The 19,263-nt window shown below is 41.1% G+C and overlaps 3 protein-coding genes across 3 annotated transcripts in view; 2 read left to right on the forward strand and 1 right to left on the reverse strand.

Annotated features, from left to right (window-relative positions):
* The first annotated feature begins 6,172 nt into the window (after positions 1–6,172).
* On the forward strand, positions 6,173–12,206 carry LOC139384131 (tudor domain containing 6b). The gene is made up of 2 exons (XM_071128805.1): positions 6,173–11,786; positions 12,157–12,206. The coding sequence occupies exons 1-2, from the start codon at positions 6,173–6,175 to the stop codon at positions 12,204–12,206; spliced, it is 5,664 nt and encodes a 1,887-aa protein (XP_070984906.1).
* A 1,175-nt stretch (positions 12,207–13,381) lies between these two features.
* LOC139383511 (ankyrin repeat domain-containing protein 66) lies at positions 13,382–18,114 on the forward strand. The gene is made up of 3 exons (XM_071128076.1): positions 13,382–13,520; positions 13,935–14,163; positions 17,992–18,114. Exons 1-3 carry the CDS (start codon positions 13,382–13,384, stop codon positions 18,086–18,088), a joined length of 465 nt encoding a protein of 154 aa, XP_070984177.1. The 3' UTR covers positions 18,089–18,114.
* Positions 17,228–19,263, reverse strand: part of LOC139383509 (adhesion G protein-coupled receptor F3a) — a 31,593-nt gene continuing 29,557 nt past the window's right edge. Inside the window, exons 14-16 of the mRNA XM_071128075.1 lie at positions 19,166–19,207; positions 18,723–18,758; positions 17,228–18,628 (exon numbers count right to left, since the gene is read on the reverse strand). Coding sequence (XP_070984176.1) covers positions 18,569–18,628; positions 18,723–18,758; positions 19,166–19,207 — 138 coding nt within the window. The 3' untranslated portion in view covers positions 17,228–18,568. The remainder of the gene's footprint in view (positions 18,629–18,722; positions 18,759–19,165; positions 19,208–19,263) is intronic.

Below are 19,263 nucleotides of genomic sequence, written 5' to 3' on the forward strand. Positions count from 1 at the left end.
GTAAAAAAAATAACATTATAAACAGGGGGGTGCCGGTACAGAGTCAATGTGCGGGGGCACCGATTAGTTGAGGTAGTATGTACATGTATGTAGAGTTATTGAAGTAACTATGCATAGATGACAACAGAGAGTGGCAGTGAAGTGGGGAGGGGAGGGGTAATGCAAATAGTCTGGGTAGCCATTTGACTAGATGTTCAGGGGTCTTATGGCTTGGGGGTAGAAGTTGTTTAGAAGCCTCTTGGACCTAGACTTGGCTCTCCGGTACCGCTTGCCGTGCGGTAGCAGAGAGAACAGTCTATGACTAAGGTGGCTGGAGTCTTTGACCATTTTTAGGGCCTTCTTCTTACACAGCCTGGTATAGAGGTCCTGGATGGCAGGGAGCTTGGCCCCAGTGATGTGCTGGGCCGTACGCTCTACCCTCTGTAATGCCTTGTGGTCAGAGGCCGAGCAGTTGCCATACCAGGCAGTGATGCAACCAGTCAGGATGCTCTCCATGGTGCAGCTGTAGAACCTTTTTAGGATCTGAGGACCGATGCCAAATCTTTTCAGTCTCCTGGGGGGGAATAGGTTTTGTCGTGCCCGCTTCACGACTGTCTTGGTGTGCTTGGACCATGTTAGTTTGTTGGTGATGTGGACACCAAGTTTCTTAAAGCTCTCAACCTGCTCCACTGCAGCCCCATTGATAAGAATGGGGGCGTGCTCTGTCCTCTTTTTCCTGTAGTCCACAATTATCTACTTTGTCTTGATCACATTGAGGTAGAGGTTGTTGTCCTGGCACCACCCAGCCTGGTCTCTGACCTCCTCCCTATAGGCTGCCTCATTGTTGTAGGTGATCAGGCCTACCACTGTTGTGTCATCGGCAAATTTAATGATGGCGTTGGAGTCGTGCCTGGCCGTGCAGTCATGAGTGAACAGGGAGTACACGAGGGGGCTGAGCACGCACCCCTGAGGGGCCCCTGTGTTGAGGATTAGCTTGGCGGATGTGTTGTTACCCACACTTACCACCTGAGGGCGGCCCGTCATTCATATTGCACTGTACTGCCTTACCTATGTATTGTGAATCCATGAATTGGGAGTCTACTCATCGACACCCACAGAACAAATCTGTTTAGCGTTTACATAGAATGTCATATTTAATATTAGCATTGCAGCTCTTATTGTGGGACTTGACTACCCCATTTTATTGATCCACAATCCATGGGTAAGGCTGTGCAGTGCAATATGAATGTCAAATATACATAATAGTTTGACTGGTAAGCTTAATGTGGCTCACTTCACAGTGGTTTCAGAATCCAGCAATATTGAGCTACGATGCTCATATTAGTGTAAACTCTTCACAGTTGTGTTCCGTGGGTGTCACTGAGTAGACTGATACCCCATTTCATGAATCCACAATTCATAGGTAAGGCTGTAGTGAAATATAAGTATACCACCAATGCAATTGTAAAATCTAATACATCCACAGTGCGATCAACTGATTTTTAAAAAATGTATATAACTTTCCAAACTTGTTTAACATTATCTAGTCTAAATATGGCAAGATTCCACTATTTGTATCAATGAAAATTAGGGACCTTTATTTTGAAGGTCGAACCGCAAATTCCACTATTGTGGCTAATCCTTATTTTGGCTAGCTTCACATAGGTTAGAGGACCGATCCGTTTGTGTTGGTTTGTTGCCAGGAGCGCGCAACGGTCAGATATGAGCTGCATTCAGAGTCGCACCGTTAAAAAGGTTCTACATGGTCTGGTTAAGGTCTATTTACCGACATCTCAGCTACTATTAAAATAAATTAGAAGGAAGTGTGCCGAGTCTTTCTCCCGTTTCTCCAGTAGATTCTGAATCATCTCTTATAATTTTTGGGGGTTGTAAACATGCTCATGCACTTTATTAATGTATACATTTGCGTCTGTGTGTACAACAGGTGACACGCACCCCATAGAGATAGTAGACTCTAGTGCCCAAAAGCCCATTTTAGTATGGGCAGTGTCCATTGAGGACTTTCACCATTTTGAAGTAGTCAACTGGGTGGGACTACCTATGAGTTAAGGAAGGATCATCAGGCGGAGATCAACCAATGAATTATACTCCTGAGCAAACATTCCATAACTGAAGGTGTCGGTAAATTTTTCCAACCTTTGCTTTATACCTGATCAAACACACTAGGTGACAGTGTGGACCCTTTCAGTTAGTTTGCCAACTCATAGAAGTAGTAAAAGCAGAAAACTGACTACTTCAATGGAGATGGCCTCAATGGCGCGGCCCATGCTCACAGACACCATAATGAGTCATACACAATGATGCTATGTCTAAATAAATATATGGCGCTCCCCCACCCATAGACTGGCTCCCATAAACACTCATTATTTGGCGTCCATTGCATGTGGTGGTTGATTCCAATTGGATTGCAATGAGGAAATACAAAATGTTCACAAACATGAGTTACATCAAACTTGGTAAGGATTTATTCTGAATTTCTAATTTAATTTCTAACTGATTAGAACTAATTCGACATATTGTTTATGTCAAATAGCACAAGTTTTCATTCACAATGGAATGACAGAGCACACCTCGCTGGGACATCCAGTTTGACCATCTCAAACTGGTTACTAGTCCTGAATGTGGCATTGTGTACAGCATATAGTCACGCATATTTATATAGTCAAAAAACCTAAACGTTCCTGATCTGTCACGAATGTTGAATGTAATTGAACTTACTCAGCTGATTGACCATGGGGCTGGGACCTCAATTACAACCTTTAGGTAAATGTCTGCAGCAACAATTTATTAAAAGTCTGCGCACGTACGAATGAAATGAGATTCTAAAAATTGGCGCACACCATAGATACGCATTTTCGCCGTTATAAATCAGAAGTCTTCAAATTGTGTGAACGAGCTTTAAAACTCCGCATGGAAAACGCCCTCCATTCTCTTTTCATGGTCACGTTCCCCTCCAAACATTTCATGAGGTTTAATTACGTGACGCATGAAAAAGTCTGTCAATTTAGTCAATTTACCTGGTAAAATAAAAAATACAAATAAATTATGAACTTGGTGGTGAATGTGCAATGTGATGAGCTTGATGTTGCTTTACAATAATATTATTCTGGTGACATAATGATTGATGCTTGGCTGCCATTTGACAAATACAAATAATATCGCTCTTATCCATAATAACATCATAATGTAGTCTACCCGCACTGTTTCTGCGATCTATTGGCTAGAGCGCATGAGCCAACACCAGAGTGGGTACATTCGCTCCATAACTCAGAGTTGAAAATGCAATGAACCCCATTTAACTTGTATTTTTATTTGGTACATGGGGATTTAACGGGATTGTATGTATGTGTACTACTTCATCGCGCGCAGCTTTTTATCCACAACAAGTCAGTTTGATGGCAACACATCTCTGGTTGGATAATGCGCATATTGATTTATGCAGATTTTAGAATATTCGTATGAAAATCTGTCGCAAATTGGATGGAAACCTAGCTAATAACCAATGGCGTGTATTCATGGATGCCAGGTGCCCCCAAATATTTGACCTCCCCCCCCAAAAAATATATATACAAGTCGGGAAGTTTACGTACTTAGGTTGGAGTCATTAAAACTCGTTTTTCAACCACTCAACACATTTCTTAACTATAGTTAACTATAGTTTTGTCAACTCTGTTAGGACATCTACTTTGTGCATGACACAAGTAATTTTTCCAACAATTGTTTACAGACAGATTATTTCACTTATAATTCATTGTATCACAATTCCAGTGGGTCGGAAGTTTACATACACTAAGTTGACTGTGCCTTTAAACAGCTTGGAAAATTCATGGCTTTAGATGCTTCTGATAGGTTAATTGACATTATTTGAGTCAGTTGGAGGTGTACCTGTGCCTCTTTGCTTGACGTCATGGGAAAATCAAAAGAAATCAGCCAAGACCTCAGAAAAAAAGTTGTAGACCTCCACAAGTCTGGTTCGTCCTTGGGAGCAATTTCCAAATGCCTGAAGGTACCACCTTCATCTGTACAAACAATAGTACGCAAGTATAAACACCATGGGACCACGCAGACTTCATACCGCTCAGGAAGGAGACTCGTTCTGTCTCCTAGAGATTAACTTTGGTGCGAAAAGTGCAAATCAATCCCAGAACAACAGCAAAGGACCGTGTGAAGATGATGGAGGAAATCACAGTAAATCCACAGTAAAACGAGTCCTATATCGACATAACCTGAAATGCTGCTCAGTAAGGAAGAAGCTACTGCTGCAAAACCGTAATTAAAAATATGCCAGACTACGGTTTGCAACTGCACATGGGGACAAAGATCGAGAAGGCTTGCAAGCCGAAGAACACCATCCCAACTGTGAAGCACGGGGGTGGCAGCATCATGTTGTGTAGGTGCTTTGCTGCAGGAGGGAATGGTGCACTTCACAAAATAGATGGCTTCATGAGGATGGAAAATTGTGTGGATATATTGAAGCAACATCTCAAGACATCAGTTATAGCTTGGTCGCAAATGGGTCTTCAAAATGGACAATGACCCCAAGCATACTTCCAAAGTTGTGGCAAAATGGTTTAAGGACAACAAAGTCAAGGTATTGGAGTGGCCATCACAAAGCCCTGACCTCAATCCTGTAGAAAATGTGTGGGCAGAACTGAAAAAGCGTGTGTGAGCAAGGAGGCCTACAAACCTGACTCAGTTACTCCAGCTCTGTCAGGAGGAATGGGCCAAAATTCACCCAACTTATTGTGGGAAGCTTGTGGAAGGCTACCCGAAACATTTGACCCAAGTTAAACAATTTAAAGGCAATGCTACCAAATACTAATTGAGTATCTGTGAACTTCTGACCCATTGGGAATGTGATGAAAGAAATAAAAGCTGAAATAAATCATTCTCTCTACTATTATTCTGACATTTGACATTCTTAAAATAAAGTGGTGATCCAAACTGACCTAAAACAGGGAATTTTTACTAGGATTAAATTAAATGTCAGTGTAGACATAGTTGATGTTGTAAGTGACTATTGTAGCTGGAAACAGCAGATTAAAACAATTAATGGAATATCTACATAGGTGTACATAGGCCCATTGTCAGCAATCAATTAATTAATAATTTTAAAAAGGCTAATTGATCATTAGAAAACCATTTTTGCAATTATGTTTGCACAGCTGAAAAATGTTGTCCTGATTTTAAAGAACCAGATAAAACTGGCCTTCTTTAGACTAGTTGAGTATCTGGAGCACCAACATTTGTGGGTTCGATTACAGTCGCAAAATGGCCAGAAACAAAGACCTTTCTTCTGAAATTTGTCAGTCTATTCTTGTTCTGAGAAATGAAGGCTATTCCATGCGAGAAATTGGCAAGAAACTGAAAATCTGGTACAACGCTGTGTACAACGCCCTTCACAGAACAGCGCAAACTTGCTCTAACCAGAATAGAATGAGGAGTGGGAGGCCCCGGTGCACAACTGAGCAAGAGAACAAGTACATTAGAGTGTCTAGTTTGAGAAACAGACACCTCACAAGTCCTCAACTGGCAGATTCATTAAATAGTTATCGCAAAACACCAGTCTCAACGTCAACAGTGAAGAGACGACTCCGGGATAAAAGAGTGCTTTCGATAACTATTTTTTGCAATTATAATTTGTGTTTTTTCCATCTGTTTTAAGTGGCCACCTATCATATTGTGTTGCACATACTTTTTTATCTTCTCATGATCAAGGTAGCCTACTATGTATAAGCATTGGTTTGTTCCTAATTTAGTTTTGAACAAAAACAGTCCCGTATGCAAGATATATATTTTTGTCATATATCATCAAAGAAATGATACGAAAGTAAATATCATATGGATGACCATATATTTAAAAAATATGTCCATTGCAAAAGTTGAACGCACTGACTAAGTCGCTCTGCCTAGAGTGTCTACTTAATGTAATTGTAAAAGGGGTAGCCTAACACAGGAGGCTGCTGAGGGGAGAACAGCTCATAACAATGGCAGAACGGAGCACATGGAAATGGCATCAAACACTTGGAAACAATGTGTTTGATACTATTCCACTCCAGTCGTTACCACGAGCGCGTTCTCCACCAACTTCCTGTGTAGCCTACCATCCACATATCTAATTATGTTTTTGTATTCCCAGGTTAATTGTGACCTGCCCTGAATTCTACTCAAAATGTGTTCCATTCCTGGATTGCCAATTCCAGGATCCCAAGTCACGGTTCTCATTACAAGGGTAAACCTAAATCCTATCTGTTCTCTAGTGGAATTATGGGGAAACTTTGATCAAGAAAGGCAACATGCTTACCAGCAAATGAGAAGGGGAGTTCAGATTCCCAGACAGAGGTTTTGTGAATCAGAAGGAAACCCTGGAGACTTGTGTCTAGCTCATCTGAATGTAACCTGGCACAGAGCTAGGATCATTTCTAGACATGGGCATCATTACAATGTGTTTCTCATTGATGAAGGGAGAGCTCATGTTGCTACAAACAACACCTTAGCATGGGGACAGAATGACTGTTTTCTTTTACCTCCAGAAGTGGAGTTCTGTGTTCTTGCCAATGTATCCCCCTTATCCCATGAAAACAAATGGACTCCAACAGCCTCAGATTTTTTGGAGTCTCTTTGCGGCAAAACGGTCAATGGAATGGTTCAGGATGTATTGATGCCAGACAGAACAGTCCTCCTTTATATTCCGATCATTAACAAACATATGTATGAAGTCGGCTTTGCCAGAAAACTACCCAGTGACAAGTTCAAACAACTTGTTCTATCGTCTCTGAACTTTCCAAAGAGTCAGGTCTCCTCCACAGAGACATTGCCACCTACAGTGTCACACAAACGGACTGATGCTGGGAGAGAAATTGAGAAGTTTCAACAATTCTTCTATCCAGAACTGCTAACAGACTTCATTGAGACTGTGGAAGTCACAGAGGTGATAAACCCACAGCGTATCTTCTGCAAACTCTCAATTTTCTCTCAGGAGCTGAAGAAACTCTCTGAGCAGATTAATGAATACTATGAAGGAAGATCTACTTTTTGCAAGGCAAGACAGACGGCCTCAGGCGCTCCATGTGCAGTAAGAGGGAGCAATGGCAAGTGGTATCGATCTCTGCTACAGCAGGACATTGGATCAGAGAGTGCTGTGGAAGTACTACTTGTCGATAATGGGAAGACGGACTTTGTCCATGTGGCTGACATCAGACCACTGGCTGCCAAGTTCTTCAGAATGCCAGTTGTAACTTATGTTTGCTCCCTCCACGGTATTGAGGACAGAGGCATTGGATGGACAGTGGATGAAATCAAGTATCTGAAATCTGTGCTGCTGCACAAGACTGTCATTGCCAAATTTGAATATCACAACTTGTCAGAGGGCATCAACTGTGTGACACTCTATGGAGACGACAATATAAACATCAACAAACTTTTTGGAGTGAAAGAGAGATGTCTTCTGGAGTCAGAGAGGCCTCCACCACGAGACATACAAAACAGTGTGCATCCGCTTACCACTCCACACTTTCCTTCAGCAACAGAGACTGTCCTCAATGAACATTGGTTCCAGGTAGGAATCACCTTGGAAGTCAAAGTATCTTGCATTGAAAGTCCGGCAAAATTCTGGTGCCAGATGGCACAGGAGAGTACAAGTCTTCAGATCCTTATGCAAGAAATGCAGTATCATTATACCTCCAGTCCTCCACAGCAAATTGATGGAGACATTTGTGTTGCTCTGGATCATGGCAATGGTATGTGGTACAGAGCATGGATTGTTGAGAATGATCAGTCTCCCCATGTAGATGTGCGGTTCATAGATTACGGACAAACCAGGCGTGTCTCTCTGCAGGACTTGCGCCCCCTGGACCCAGTGTTTCGAAGACTGAAGACCCAGGCCTTTCAGTGTTTTCTGCAGAATCTGAACACTCCTACAAGTCCTGTTCCAGCAGAGTGGAGTGATGCTGCCTCATCAGAGTTCAAGAAGTTTGTAGATTCCACTGCTGACTCTAATGTAGGATTGAAATGCACCATACATGCAGTCATGCATGACACCCAAGGCTTGGTGATTAATATGGTAGATCTTGAAACACCAGTTCAAAGCGCATGCAAACTTCTGGTTCAGAAAGGAGTAAAGGCCCCAGCTCCTCTGAAATCTCCTCCACTTTCTTCTGCCCCGCCCGACACGGAAAACTTCTCATTACACAACATTGAAGTTGGAGGGAAAGAGAAGGTGTGGATAACTAGTGCAAAAAGTGTTGCTCACTTCTATGGCCAGCTTGAAAGAAATTCTCATGTGAATGACAAATTGACAAAAGATCTTCAGCATTTTTGCCACCAACCACTGCAGAGCACAAACTGTTCTCAATCACTAGAAACGGTTTGTTTTGCTAAATACACTGATAACCAGTGGTACAGAGGACAAATTAAAGCAACACATCCAACCCTTGAGGTTCACTTTGTGGATTATGGGGACACAGTCACATTGAGTCAATCAGACATCCTTCCCTGTCCTGTAGAAGCCGTCTCGCTCATGTCAGTTCCTGTGCAAGCTGTTCCATTTGGACTCTTCGGTGTTCCAGAAGATGTATCCCAAGAGGTCAACCGCTGGTTTGAAAAGCATGTCACAGACCTGAGCTTTACTATCACAGCGGTGGCTAAAGACTCTGGTGGAAAGCTTTTAGTTGAACTGTATGACGGAACAACACATATAAATGAGATGGTCAGAGAGAAGCTAAAAGAGGCGAGACCAGGAAAAGAAATAATTTTAGTCCAATCGCCTTCTCTGAGCTCTAAACTATCAACTACTTCAAGATGCACAGATCAATTTCAGACCAAATGTAATTTGCCAGAATGTGTGCCAATGCCAACATCTCAGGATTGGGCTGCGAGGGGAACGGTAATAAAGCACATTAGCACTGCAATGTGTTTCACATCCCCGCAAAGAAAAGTTGGACAGTCTACTCCTCAGCAGTCACTGTTGGACAAACCTGAAAAGAAGCCTATGGTTGAACATGATGGACAGATGTGTCGTTTCTCCAAACTCACAGACCTTCCCTCAAGACCCTTGAAACCAGGGTTGGTAACAGAGGTGTATGTCTCACACTGTAACAGCCACTCTAGTTTCTTTATTCAGTTGACAAAGGATGAAGATGATATATTCTCTCTTGTGGAGAAACTAAATGGCTCACAGTCATCTTGTGATGCCACTCCAGTTGACTTGAACGAACTGCAGCTCGGTGACTTGGTGAATGCGGAGTATCCCGAAGACAGCTCATGGTATCGTGCAGTTGTTAGGCGCAAACCTGGGAATGGAACCGTTCATGTTGAATTCATAGACTTTGGAAATGAAGCAATTATTCCATCCCTGAAAGTGAAACAACTCGACAAGCAGTTCATAGAATATCCCAGGTTCAGTATTCACTGTGTACTTAGTAGAATAACTAATTCTAACAACAAAGAGACATGGGAGGAAGATGTCACATCGATGATCAAAAAGGCTACAACAACAGAAAACGCTGAGAAGAAACTGGCATGCACATTCATGAAGGAAACCGGATCAGTTTGGGAGGTCAGTCTAGAAGATCAATGTATTGTGTTGGCACATTCGTTAGTTGAAGCTAGTCAAACAGGCAGAGCAGATGTATCACAACTGTCTTGTTCAGGTGAAAACACGATTCCCCTGCTGTACAAGAAGCCAAGCGTTTCCCAAAACCAGGCTTTAGATGTCTATGCGTCCTCTATAGTTGAACCTAACTACTTCTGGTGTCAACATGCAAACTCTGAGGAGCTTTACAGGATCTCAAGAATTGTTCAAGAGTTTGTAAACTCTGCCCTGCAGGACCCTGTCCTAATGGATACCCTGAACCCCAGAAGTCCTTGTCTGGCTTTCTTTGCTGAAGACAACCAATGGTATCGAGCTCAGATCATTCACAAAACTAATGATCTTTTCACTGTTCTTTTTGTGGACTATGGAAATGAGTCCGAAGTTGATCTCAAGGCGATAAGGTCAATTCCACCTCCGCTACTAGAGAGCGCCCCTCAGGCCTTCCTGTGTTCTCTGGCTGGAGTTGAGCACCCAGAAGGCGCCTGGGATAACAACACTGTTGATGAGTTTTACCAGCGTATCGTTGACAAACCACTGAAAGTTACAGTTCAGAAAATGTATAATAATCTGGAAAGTCTCCCCCCACAATACCAGGTCAAAGTGGAGTGTGAGGAGCATGTTATCAATGACTTGATGAGAAGTTACTTGCATTGCTCTAATTTGCACGTCCACAGCAAAACAGAGTGTGCTGACGAGCTCTTCTCCTCTGATATGACCATTTCAAATGAAACCATGAACCGGTCTGAGTATAAATGTCTTACACAAGAAATAACTCCCAAATTGAATTCCACTGAGGTTCCAGTGATGGATAGATCACCAAGCACCACGCAATGTTCAGGAGACACTCTGGCAGTCAGGACAATCTCTTATAATGGTCTTGCAGGAGTCTCCTCAAGTGGATCCAATGTTCCTTCCGAGAGTGTCCCCAAACTTGAAACTCTTCCAAAACGATCAATAAAACCAGGTTGGGTAGCAGATGTCTATGTTTCACAATGCAACAGTCCATCAAGTTTCTTTGTTCAATTAGTAGAAGATGAAAAGTATCTGTTCTCTCTTGTGGAAAGTCTCAATTCTGACCAATCAGATGGTGTTGCACTCAAGAACGTTGCCAATCCGCAGCCAGGGGATCTGGTGAATTCTGAGTTTCCAGATGACTGTTCCTGGTATCGTGCAGTCATTCTAGAAACAAATGGAGAAGACAAAATTAATGTGCAATACATAGACTTTGGTAATGAAGCATCCATTTCAACCCTCAAGGTTTGCAGGCTGGACACCCAGTTCCTGGAGCACCCAAGATTTAGCATCCATTGTTCTTTAAGTGGACTTGCGGACACTAAATACAAAGGATTTGAGCAGGAAATTAGTTGCCAGTTCAAAAAAGTTGCAGGTGCGGACAGTGCAAGGAAATGGGAATGTAAGTTCATCAAAGACACTGGATCCACTTGGGAGGTCTGTCTGGACCAGAACATCATACTAACAGATTCACTAAATATGTGTTGTTCAGCTGGAGACTCTACTCATCTTGACCGACAAAGCCCAAGTTCTGGATCTTTGCCATCCCAGATAGAGAGGAGTGACAGAGAGCATAATACACTGCTGCAATTCTGGAAACTGGATATATTCCTGGGACAGACTTTGGATGTGTACGCCTCCTCCATAGCGGGCCCTGGTTATTTCTGGTGCCAGTATGCAAACTCTGAGGAGCTTGCTGAAATCTCTAAAGTTTGTCAGCTCATTGGAAACTCTGAGCATAAGGACACAGTCCTCATGTCTACCCTGAGCCCTGGAAGTCTTTGTCTGGCTCTCTTTGCCGAAGACGAGCAATGGTATCGAGCTCAGATTGTTAGCAAAATGGATGTTATCTCTGTTGTCTTTGTGGATTATGGAAATGAGTCAGAAACTGATTTGAAGTCTTTGAAGTCTGTTCCACCTCAGCTACTAGAACACCCTCCCCAGGCCTTTTTGTGTTCCCTGGCTGAATTTGAGAACTCAGAAGGCAGCTGGGATGACAATGCCCTTGATGGGTTTTATGAGCTCCTTGCTGATAAGCCGCTGAAAGTGACAGTTCAGAACATGGATAATAATAACAAGCTCCCCATTCCTCAATACCAAGTGAAAGTAGAGTGTGAGGAGCTGATTGTGAATGACTTCATGAAGACTTGCTGGAGAAGCTCCCCCACCGAGTCTCAATCAGGTTTGTAAATGTTAAACTTTTTATTGAGAGTTGTACAGTGATCCACTTCTGAGTAAAGGGTATGTAGTATTTCACTGATGTCTCCATAGAATGCTTGTGAGTTAATTTGAACTCTTTGCTTTTTATTCTGTTGAAGGTTACCTGTGCTTCAGATAGTTTTTCAACTTTTGAATTCTAATATTGTTTGGTAATACTACTATACCTTTCAAATGTTAAACTTTTTATCCCATTGGGAAATTTAGTTTGCAAATAAAAAATAATGCCCCACATTGTAAAGACAAAATCAATCAATAATCTCAAGTCAATCATCAGTATACATTATATGCAGGGACATTATAAATAATGTAAATTCATGTTTCTTCCCTTTCAGAGGAAGCGGCTAATCATTGTAACTGTCAACTGGAAGAAACTGATGATTGAATCTGGTTTGGTCAGATTTTAGTCCTAATTTGCATCGAGACTTTAGAAGTGATGAAGTTGTTGGATCCTCAAGATTGTATATGTTAGCACATTGTAGACATTAATGGCTGCAAACAAATCTACAGGGGTGGCAGGTAGCCTAGCGGTTAAGAGCGTTTGGTCAGTATCCGAAAGGTCACTGGTTCGAATCCCCGAGCGAACTAGGTGATATCTGTCAACAAGCCCTTGAGCAAGGCACTTAACCCTAATTGCTCCTGTAAGTCTTTCTGGATGAGGGTCTAATAAAATGTAACAAAATGTACTATTAAATGTGACTATTTTCAGATTCAAAATACTATAGCTGTAATGTTTTTGTAACTGTTTGAATATGTTATGTGGTGAATGATCTTGATTGAATGATCTTGTTTTATTTGTGGTGTCTGGGATTCCCACTTGTTGTTTCTCCCCCCAAAAGTTTACATTTGGAGTTTTCCTATGCCAGTGACCTGTGTTATCTTTGTCCATGTGACTGACTAGTTTTCAATATAACTGCTATTAAACTTAATGCACTTGGAAACAACAGGTTTTGAAAAGCTTGTAGATGGGAATTTCAAAGAATGTTTCAATGACCGTGTTAGTAACTGTCTTGGAATGTCATGACATTGTACCTTGTTTGGAATTAAAAGCAATAAAATGGGACTGAATGCATTATCAAAATTATTGTTTGTAGTTTTATACTCAAGTTCAAATAGCCTACTTTTGGTCAGTTTGTTGCCATAATTGTCAAACATTTTTGCATAGTAGTCATGTATGAATTTGTTTTCCCTTTCACGATTAGAAGGACCAATTAACCCAAATCCAATTCTGCCTTGAACCAGGAAGTTTTACTTCCTCCTTCCTGCACCAATCTAATTTTAATCTAATTTTAATCCTTGAGGGAGGAGTGTACAAGTGCACACCTCAGGAAGTATGAACGAATTGGGATTTGAGCTAATGTGTAAAACTTTTCCCCCCCAGTCCACCAGTGGGCAAACATACTTACTGGTTCATTTTTGCCCTGCTGATCATGGGTCAGTTTTGCATTTCCCCATTAATGGTTAAGGGTTGGGGAGGGGAAGCTGATGCTGTAAGACAACCCTCTTGTTTTGTTGAATGTTGCTTGGCAACCTCTTTTTTTTCCCCCAATCGCGTTAGAAATGACAGAGTTGCACCAGGCAGCTGCTGCTGGAGACTTTGATCTAGTGGAGGAGATTCTGAACAAGAAGAAATGTAACCCCAATCACAGAGACATAGACTGGAACTACAAGACACCGCTTCACTGGGCAGCAGCCAAAGGTAGTTGTCTTTAGAAGGTTTGTGTCCATTAAACAAGAGGGCTGCATTCAGCAGGGTATAATGTTGTGGAACTTTAAGCTAGAAATATATTATAGAACAAACATATAGAACAAACATGATGTGCGGTTTTATAGAACAAACATGCCTCTCTGACATGTAGAATAAGGAATCACATGGGTTCTTTTTGACATGTCTATTTGCAACGTTCCACAACGTTGGCCTACTGAAGATGGTGCCCTATTCCCTATATAGTGCACTTATTTTGAACTAATTCGTGCACTATTTAAGGAATAGGGTGCCATTTGGGGACATATCATTTATCAAATCATGCTTATTATGAACTGCATTGTGTGACTCTTTCTTGTGTTTTATTTTTTAAATACGTTATTGTCACATTTAGTCCCTGTTTCCCAGGACAGACAGAGACTGTTAGAATTCTGGTGGAGCACGGAGCCAGAGCCTGCCTGAGAACTGATAGTGGATGGACACCTGCCCACTTTGCAGCCGAGGCTGGGAGACTTGGAGTGCTGCGCCTGCTCCACTCATTACACGCCCCCATAGACAAAGAGGACTTCTCTGGTGATAAACCAGTCAGAATAGCAGAAGTCTATGGACATAATGACTGTGTTCGATTTCTTGAAAGGTATGTATTGTCCGTGGTGAAAAAATTACCCAATTGTCATACTTGAGTAAAAGTAAAGATACATTAATATAAAATGACATAAGTGAAAGTGAAAGTCACCCAGTAAAATACTATGTGAGTAATAGTCTAAAGTATTTGGTTTTAAATATACTTAAGTATAGAAAGTAAATGTAATTGCAAAAATATACTTAAGTATCAAAAGTACAAGTAAAAGTATAAATAATTTCAAACTGCTTATATTAAGCAAACCAGACGGCACAATTGTCTTGTTCTTTAATTTACACACTCCAACACGCAGACATACTTTACAAACAAAGCATTTGTGTTTAGTGAGTCCGCCAGATCAAAGGCTGTAGGGACGACCAAGGATGTGAGTGGACCGTTTTCATGTACTGCTAAGCATTCAACATGTAACAGGTACTTTCGGTGTCAGGGAAAATGTATGGAGTAAAAAGTACTTTATTTTTTTTAGGAATGTAGTGAAGTAAAAGTTGTCAGAAATATAAATAGTAAAGTAATGTACAGATACCTCCAAAAACTACTGAAGTAGTACTTTAAAGTATTTTAATTAACTACTGTACACCACTGTGTTTCGTATATTTATAGTATAATATTTATTCAATTTCGGTGATTTACATTTTTATTTTTTATTTTACTCTGCTCTGACACGCAAACTTTACTGTTGAGATTAATTGATTCTAGTCTACTAAAAATGTGGGTAATGAATTGTGATTGATATTAGAATAACTTTCCCTCTTAACAGACTTCTTTTATGTGTAGTTTAAGTACAGTAAACACCACTGCTCCACAGCTTCATTTCTATTATGTCTCAGGGGATATGTGTGATGTAGTACATGTCATTATTTATTTCTGCATCATGCACAATAATATGATTTGATTCACTGCTTTATCTGAATGATGTGTGAGGGGATCAATGGCCGTGTCCGAATACTGTAGGCCTACTTGCGTTCTTAGTAGTAGGTATTGTGGGTGTACGAAAAAACGTGAATAGTAAAATGTGAAATTCAGTAGGCTTTAAATGCCAGGATGTCTAACTCTTTCGGCTTTGCATCTAGTCAGGGACGGACTTAGTGATTTGGAGGCTCCAGACAGAGGCCAGTATGAGACCCCCCCCCCAACTCTAAAAATGTTTTACCTTTTAATGTGAACCAGTCGTGTCTTCATCTGACGATTCCCTTCAAAAAGTAGGGCACTTTCGCATGTTCATCCCAGAATAATTCCAGCCTCTGAACTGTGAACACGCCAGTTTTCCTTCAATTCCAGCGCTTGACTCAGGATGAAAGCGGTGCAGTCTTTTTTTTCCAAGTCGGTCCATTAGACAGAAATTCCCAAATTACATTATGCTATAGAGACACCTGATTATTCTCTGTTAAGGTTTCATACACATTTTGACAGATGGAATTCCCATGACTTTTAACCAAATTTCCATGACCAATAATTGGTGGTATCTATATAGCCTACATGAAAGTCTGCATAGATGTGGTATTGACACTAGAAGGCTGCTGTTCTCTGATCCCATGTTGATCTACTATCTCCTGCCATTGTGCCCTTGATCAAGGCACTTAAGCCCCCACAAAGTAAAATAATTGCACTGTTAGGCTACTTTATTATACACGTGGTCAACCCTCCATCTGGAGAGAGACTGGGAGTGCAGGCTTTTGATCCAGCCCTGAAACACACCAGAGTCTGCCTATCAAGGCCCTGTCAATCAGCTGATGTTTACCTCCATTTAGGTCCTCCTAGAGGACGGTTGGCCACCCTTGACATAAAATATTGCAACATTACAACCAAATACGTCTTTATAGAATGATTCCCTCATTCAATGAATCAGGGATAAAATGGATAAGGTAGTCTACTTCAAATCAAGGTAGCTAGCTAAGACGTTTATAACCGTATAAGGCTAAAATATTCACGTTTCAGGGGAGATCTATGCATAGCATGGACGCTATTTGTCACTGAGGCAATGTTTTGGAAAAATTACATCCTCGGAATTATACTGAACATAAATGCAACATGCAACAATTTGAAAGATTTGACTGAGATAACAGTTCATAAGGAAATCAGTCCATTGAAAAACAGTCATTAAGCCCTAATCTATGGATTTCACATGACTGGGAATACAGATACAGTATGCATCTGTTGGTCACAGATACCTTAAAAAAAGGTAAGGGCGTGGATCAGAAAACCAGTCCGTATATTGTGTGACCACCATTTGCCTCATGCAGTGCAACACATCTCCTTCGCATCAGGCTGTTGATTGTGGCCTATGAAATGTTGTCCCACTCCTCTTTAATGGCTGTGCGAAGTTGCTGATATTGGAGGGAACTGGAACACGCTGTCGTACACGTCGATCCAGAGCATCCCAAACATGCTCAATAAGTGACATGTCTGGTGAGTATGCAGGCCATGAAAGAACTGGGACATTTTCAGCTTCCAGGAATTGTGTACAGATCCTTGCAACATGTGCCTGTGCATTATCATGCCGAAACATGAGGTGATTGCAGCGGATGAATGACACAATAATGGGCCTCAGGATCTTGTCACGGTATCTCTGCATTCAATTTGCCATGATGAAATGCATTTGTGTTCGTTGTTCGTTGTTTATGACTGCCCATACAATAACCCCACCATGGGCCACTCTGTTCACTATGTTGCCATCAGCAAACTACTCACCCACACACGCTATCAGATAGAGTGCATAAAAAAAAAAGTTTAGCGTGGAATTAATTACCTGTATGCTTTTTTTTTTTTTAAGTAGAAATGCATTATTCACATCCATTCATTTTTCGGCTCTGTACTGGGTTACTATCAGATGAGTCCCGTGACACTTGTTGGGTCATATTAGTGTGTAGCCCAAATGCTACAGTCGTTTGTGAGAAGATCCATTTTCGGGATGTTTCTTGGTCTGACGAACACCGCTGTAGCTCTGCTACCTTCCACCACAAATGCGGAAGGCCGACATTGGCGCATAGACATTAAAGTGGCGGATACCGTGGATTGAGACAGCCCATACAAAAAAAAAACATATCTCTAGTTTAACAGATGGATTTAAAAAATATTTATTGCAGCTGATAATCAGACGAGGTAATGATGCTTTCAATACAACATGGGGAAAAAACTAGGTCAAATCATGACGTCTGTGATTTTCAGGTTGAAGCTCTAGAAAGAGGCCTGAGTTACCGAGTTGGATGACCATTCAAAAAGATCTTTCCCAGTCGGAGCTCGTTCTTTTTTTCCTCCAGTTTCCAGTTGTCTTTTCTTGAATGCACTGAACTCGTTTGTCAGAGATTTCCGAGTTGTTTTGAACGCGTATAAGAGGACGTGCTGAACCAAAATGAACTAATGAATGAACTAATGTCAGGAAGCAATGCAATTACGCATTAGATGACGCATTCTCAGTAAGGGTGAGTGAGTATAGTAGCCTATGTTAATATTTGTTGTTTACTGCATAAATGTTTACTAAACAGTATGTTCTAAATCCTATGTAGTGTGATTAGTACACATGTGCAGTTTTAGTCAGTAGCCTAGTAGGCAAGACCGATTTCGGACACGGCCATCATTGTAGATTCCCAAATTGAACCCGGCCATCATTGTAGATTCCCAAATTGAACCCGGCCATCATTGTAGATTCCCAAATTGAACCCGGCCATCATTGTAGATTCCCAAATTGAACCCTATTCCTTTCCCATGGCTCTGGTCAAAAGTAGTGCACTTTGTAAGGAGTAGTGTTACTTTTAGGATGCAAGCCCATGTGTGTTATGTGCAGTAGGTTACTTCCTGAATGTGATTGTCTGCATCATATTTCAGTGCAGAGCCAGAGTGCAGGACCTACCGCCAGATGGCAGTGTTAAACAGCTTTCCCTTGGACGACACGGACAAGGAATGGGAGGAGCAGAGAAGATAGGAACTAAACAGGACTGCAGAACAAGGGATTACCACACCTCATTAACAAAAACATTATTGGGAAAACAGCTAATATAGTTTACCCGAACCAATTTTAAAAATGTTACACCACGAAAAATACAGACATTACATACATTTCATTGGCCATACAGTATGAAAAACTGTTCTGGACACTTACAATAGATAGAAACAGGTGTAGGTTACACATTATGCAATTCATTTTCCAAATGATCAATTCCTATTATGTAATCTCCATTCTACATAACATCTAATATATAGGCTATATTACAACAGAAAAATGAGGCTACAATTCTAATAAATGATACATGTAGGACATTGCACATACTTTCTCAGTGTCAGAATTTCAGTTGATTAGTATGGGGTTTAATTCAGATGTAAACTAAGCCTAGATGAATAAACAGTATAGATATACAACGTATCTAAACAAAAAGAAACAGAATTGTCAGAATGGATTAAAATATCATTTTGTCTTCATCGTTGATGCCAGTTTGGAACTTTCACTCACTGCTGATTGTACCTGCTGGTGAAGAGTGAAATAGATAAATAATCAATTAGCTATGACATTACATCCAGTTGGTTTAGACCAATAAATAAATTGTGATTTGTAAACTCACTTTTAGGTTGAAATATTTCAGTAGTGCAACACGAATCTGTTTGGAAGGAACACATATTTTTTTTTATTGTAATGGGTTTTTGTTTTGCTACATATTTCAGTCTTATTCATCAGGTATTGTTGCCTGGTTACCCATCCACATCACTCCAGCCAAACGCCACACCCACTAATGTTTCTTCTCCAACCGAGTGGGTGCGTTCAGTTAGATTCAACTTTTGCATGGTTGTGTAAACAGTTTGTACTGAATGACACGTTTCCCCAAAATGTTCTCGAACTGACTGAGGTATGTTTTCTCTGTTTGGTGGGTGCGGTGGGGCTTGAAGCAATAAGTGATATATTTACAGGCCAGCAGCCATGCTGACAGCGTTTCCCAACCCACAACCCAATAAATGATTTGATATTGAGATAAAAACGGCCGTATTGGACCTTTTTTCAGTAGCTTACCGGTTTTTCTCCAAAATATGCAGTGAGTAGAATGAAGAGACCCTGTAACAGAATAAAAACAACAACATTAAAACCTTGTGACCTGAAGAAGGAAAAGA

This window comes from Oncorhynchus clarkii, chromosome 25 (genome assembly GCF_045791955.1).
Source record: "Oncorhynchus clarkii lewisi isolate Uvic-CL-2024 chromosome 25, UVic_Ocla_1.0, whole genome shotgun sequence".
In the NCBI taxonomy this organism is placed as follows: Eukaryota; Metazoa; Chordata; class Actinopteri; order Salmoniformes; family Salmonidae; genus Oncorhynchus; species Oncorhynchus clarkii.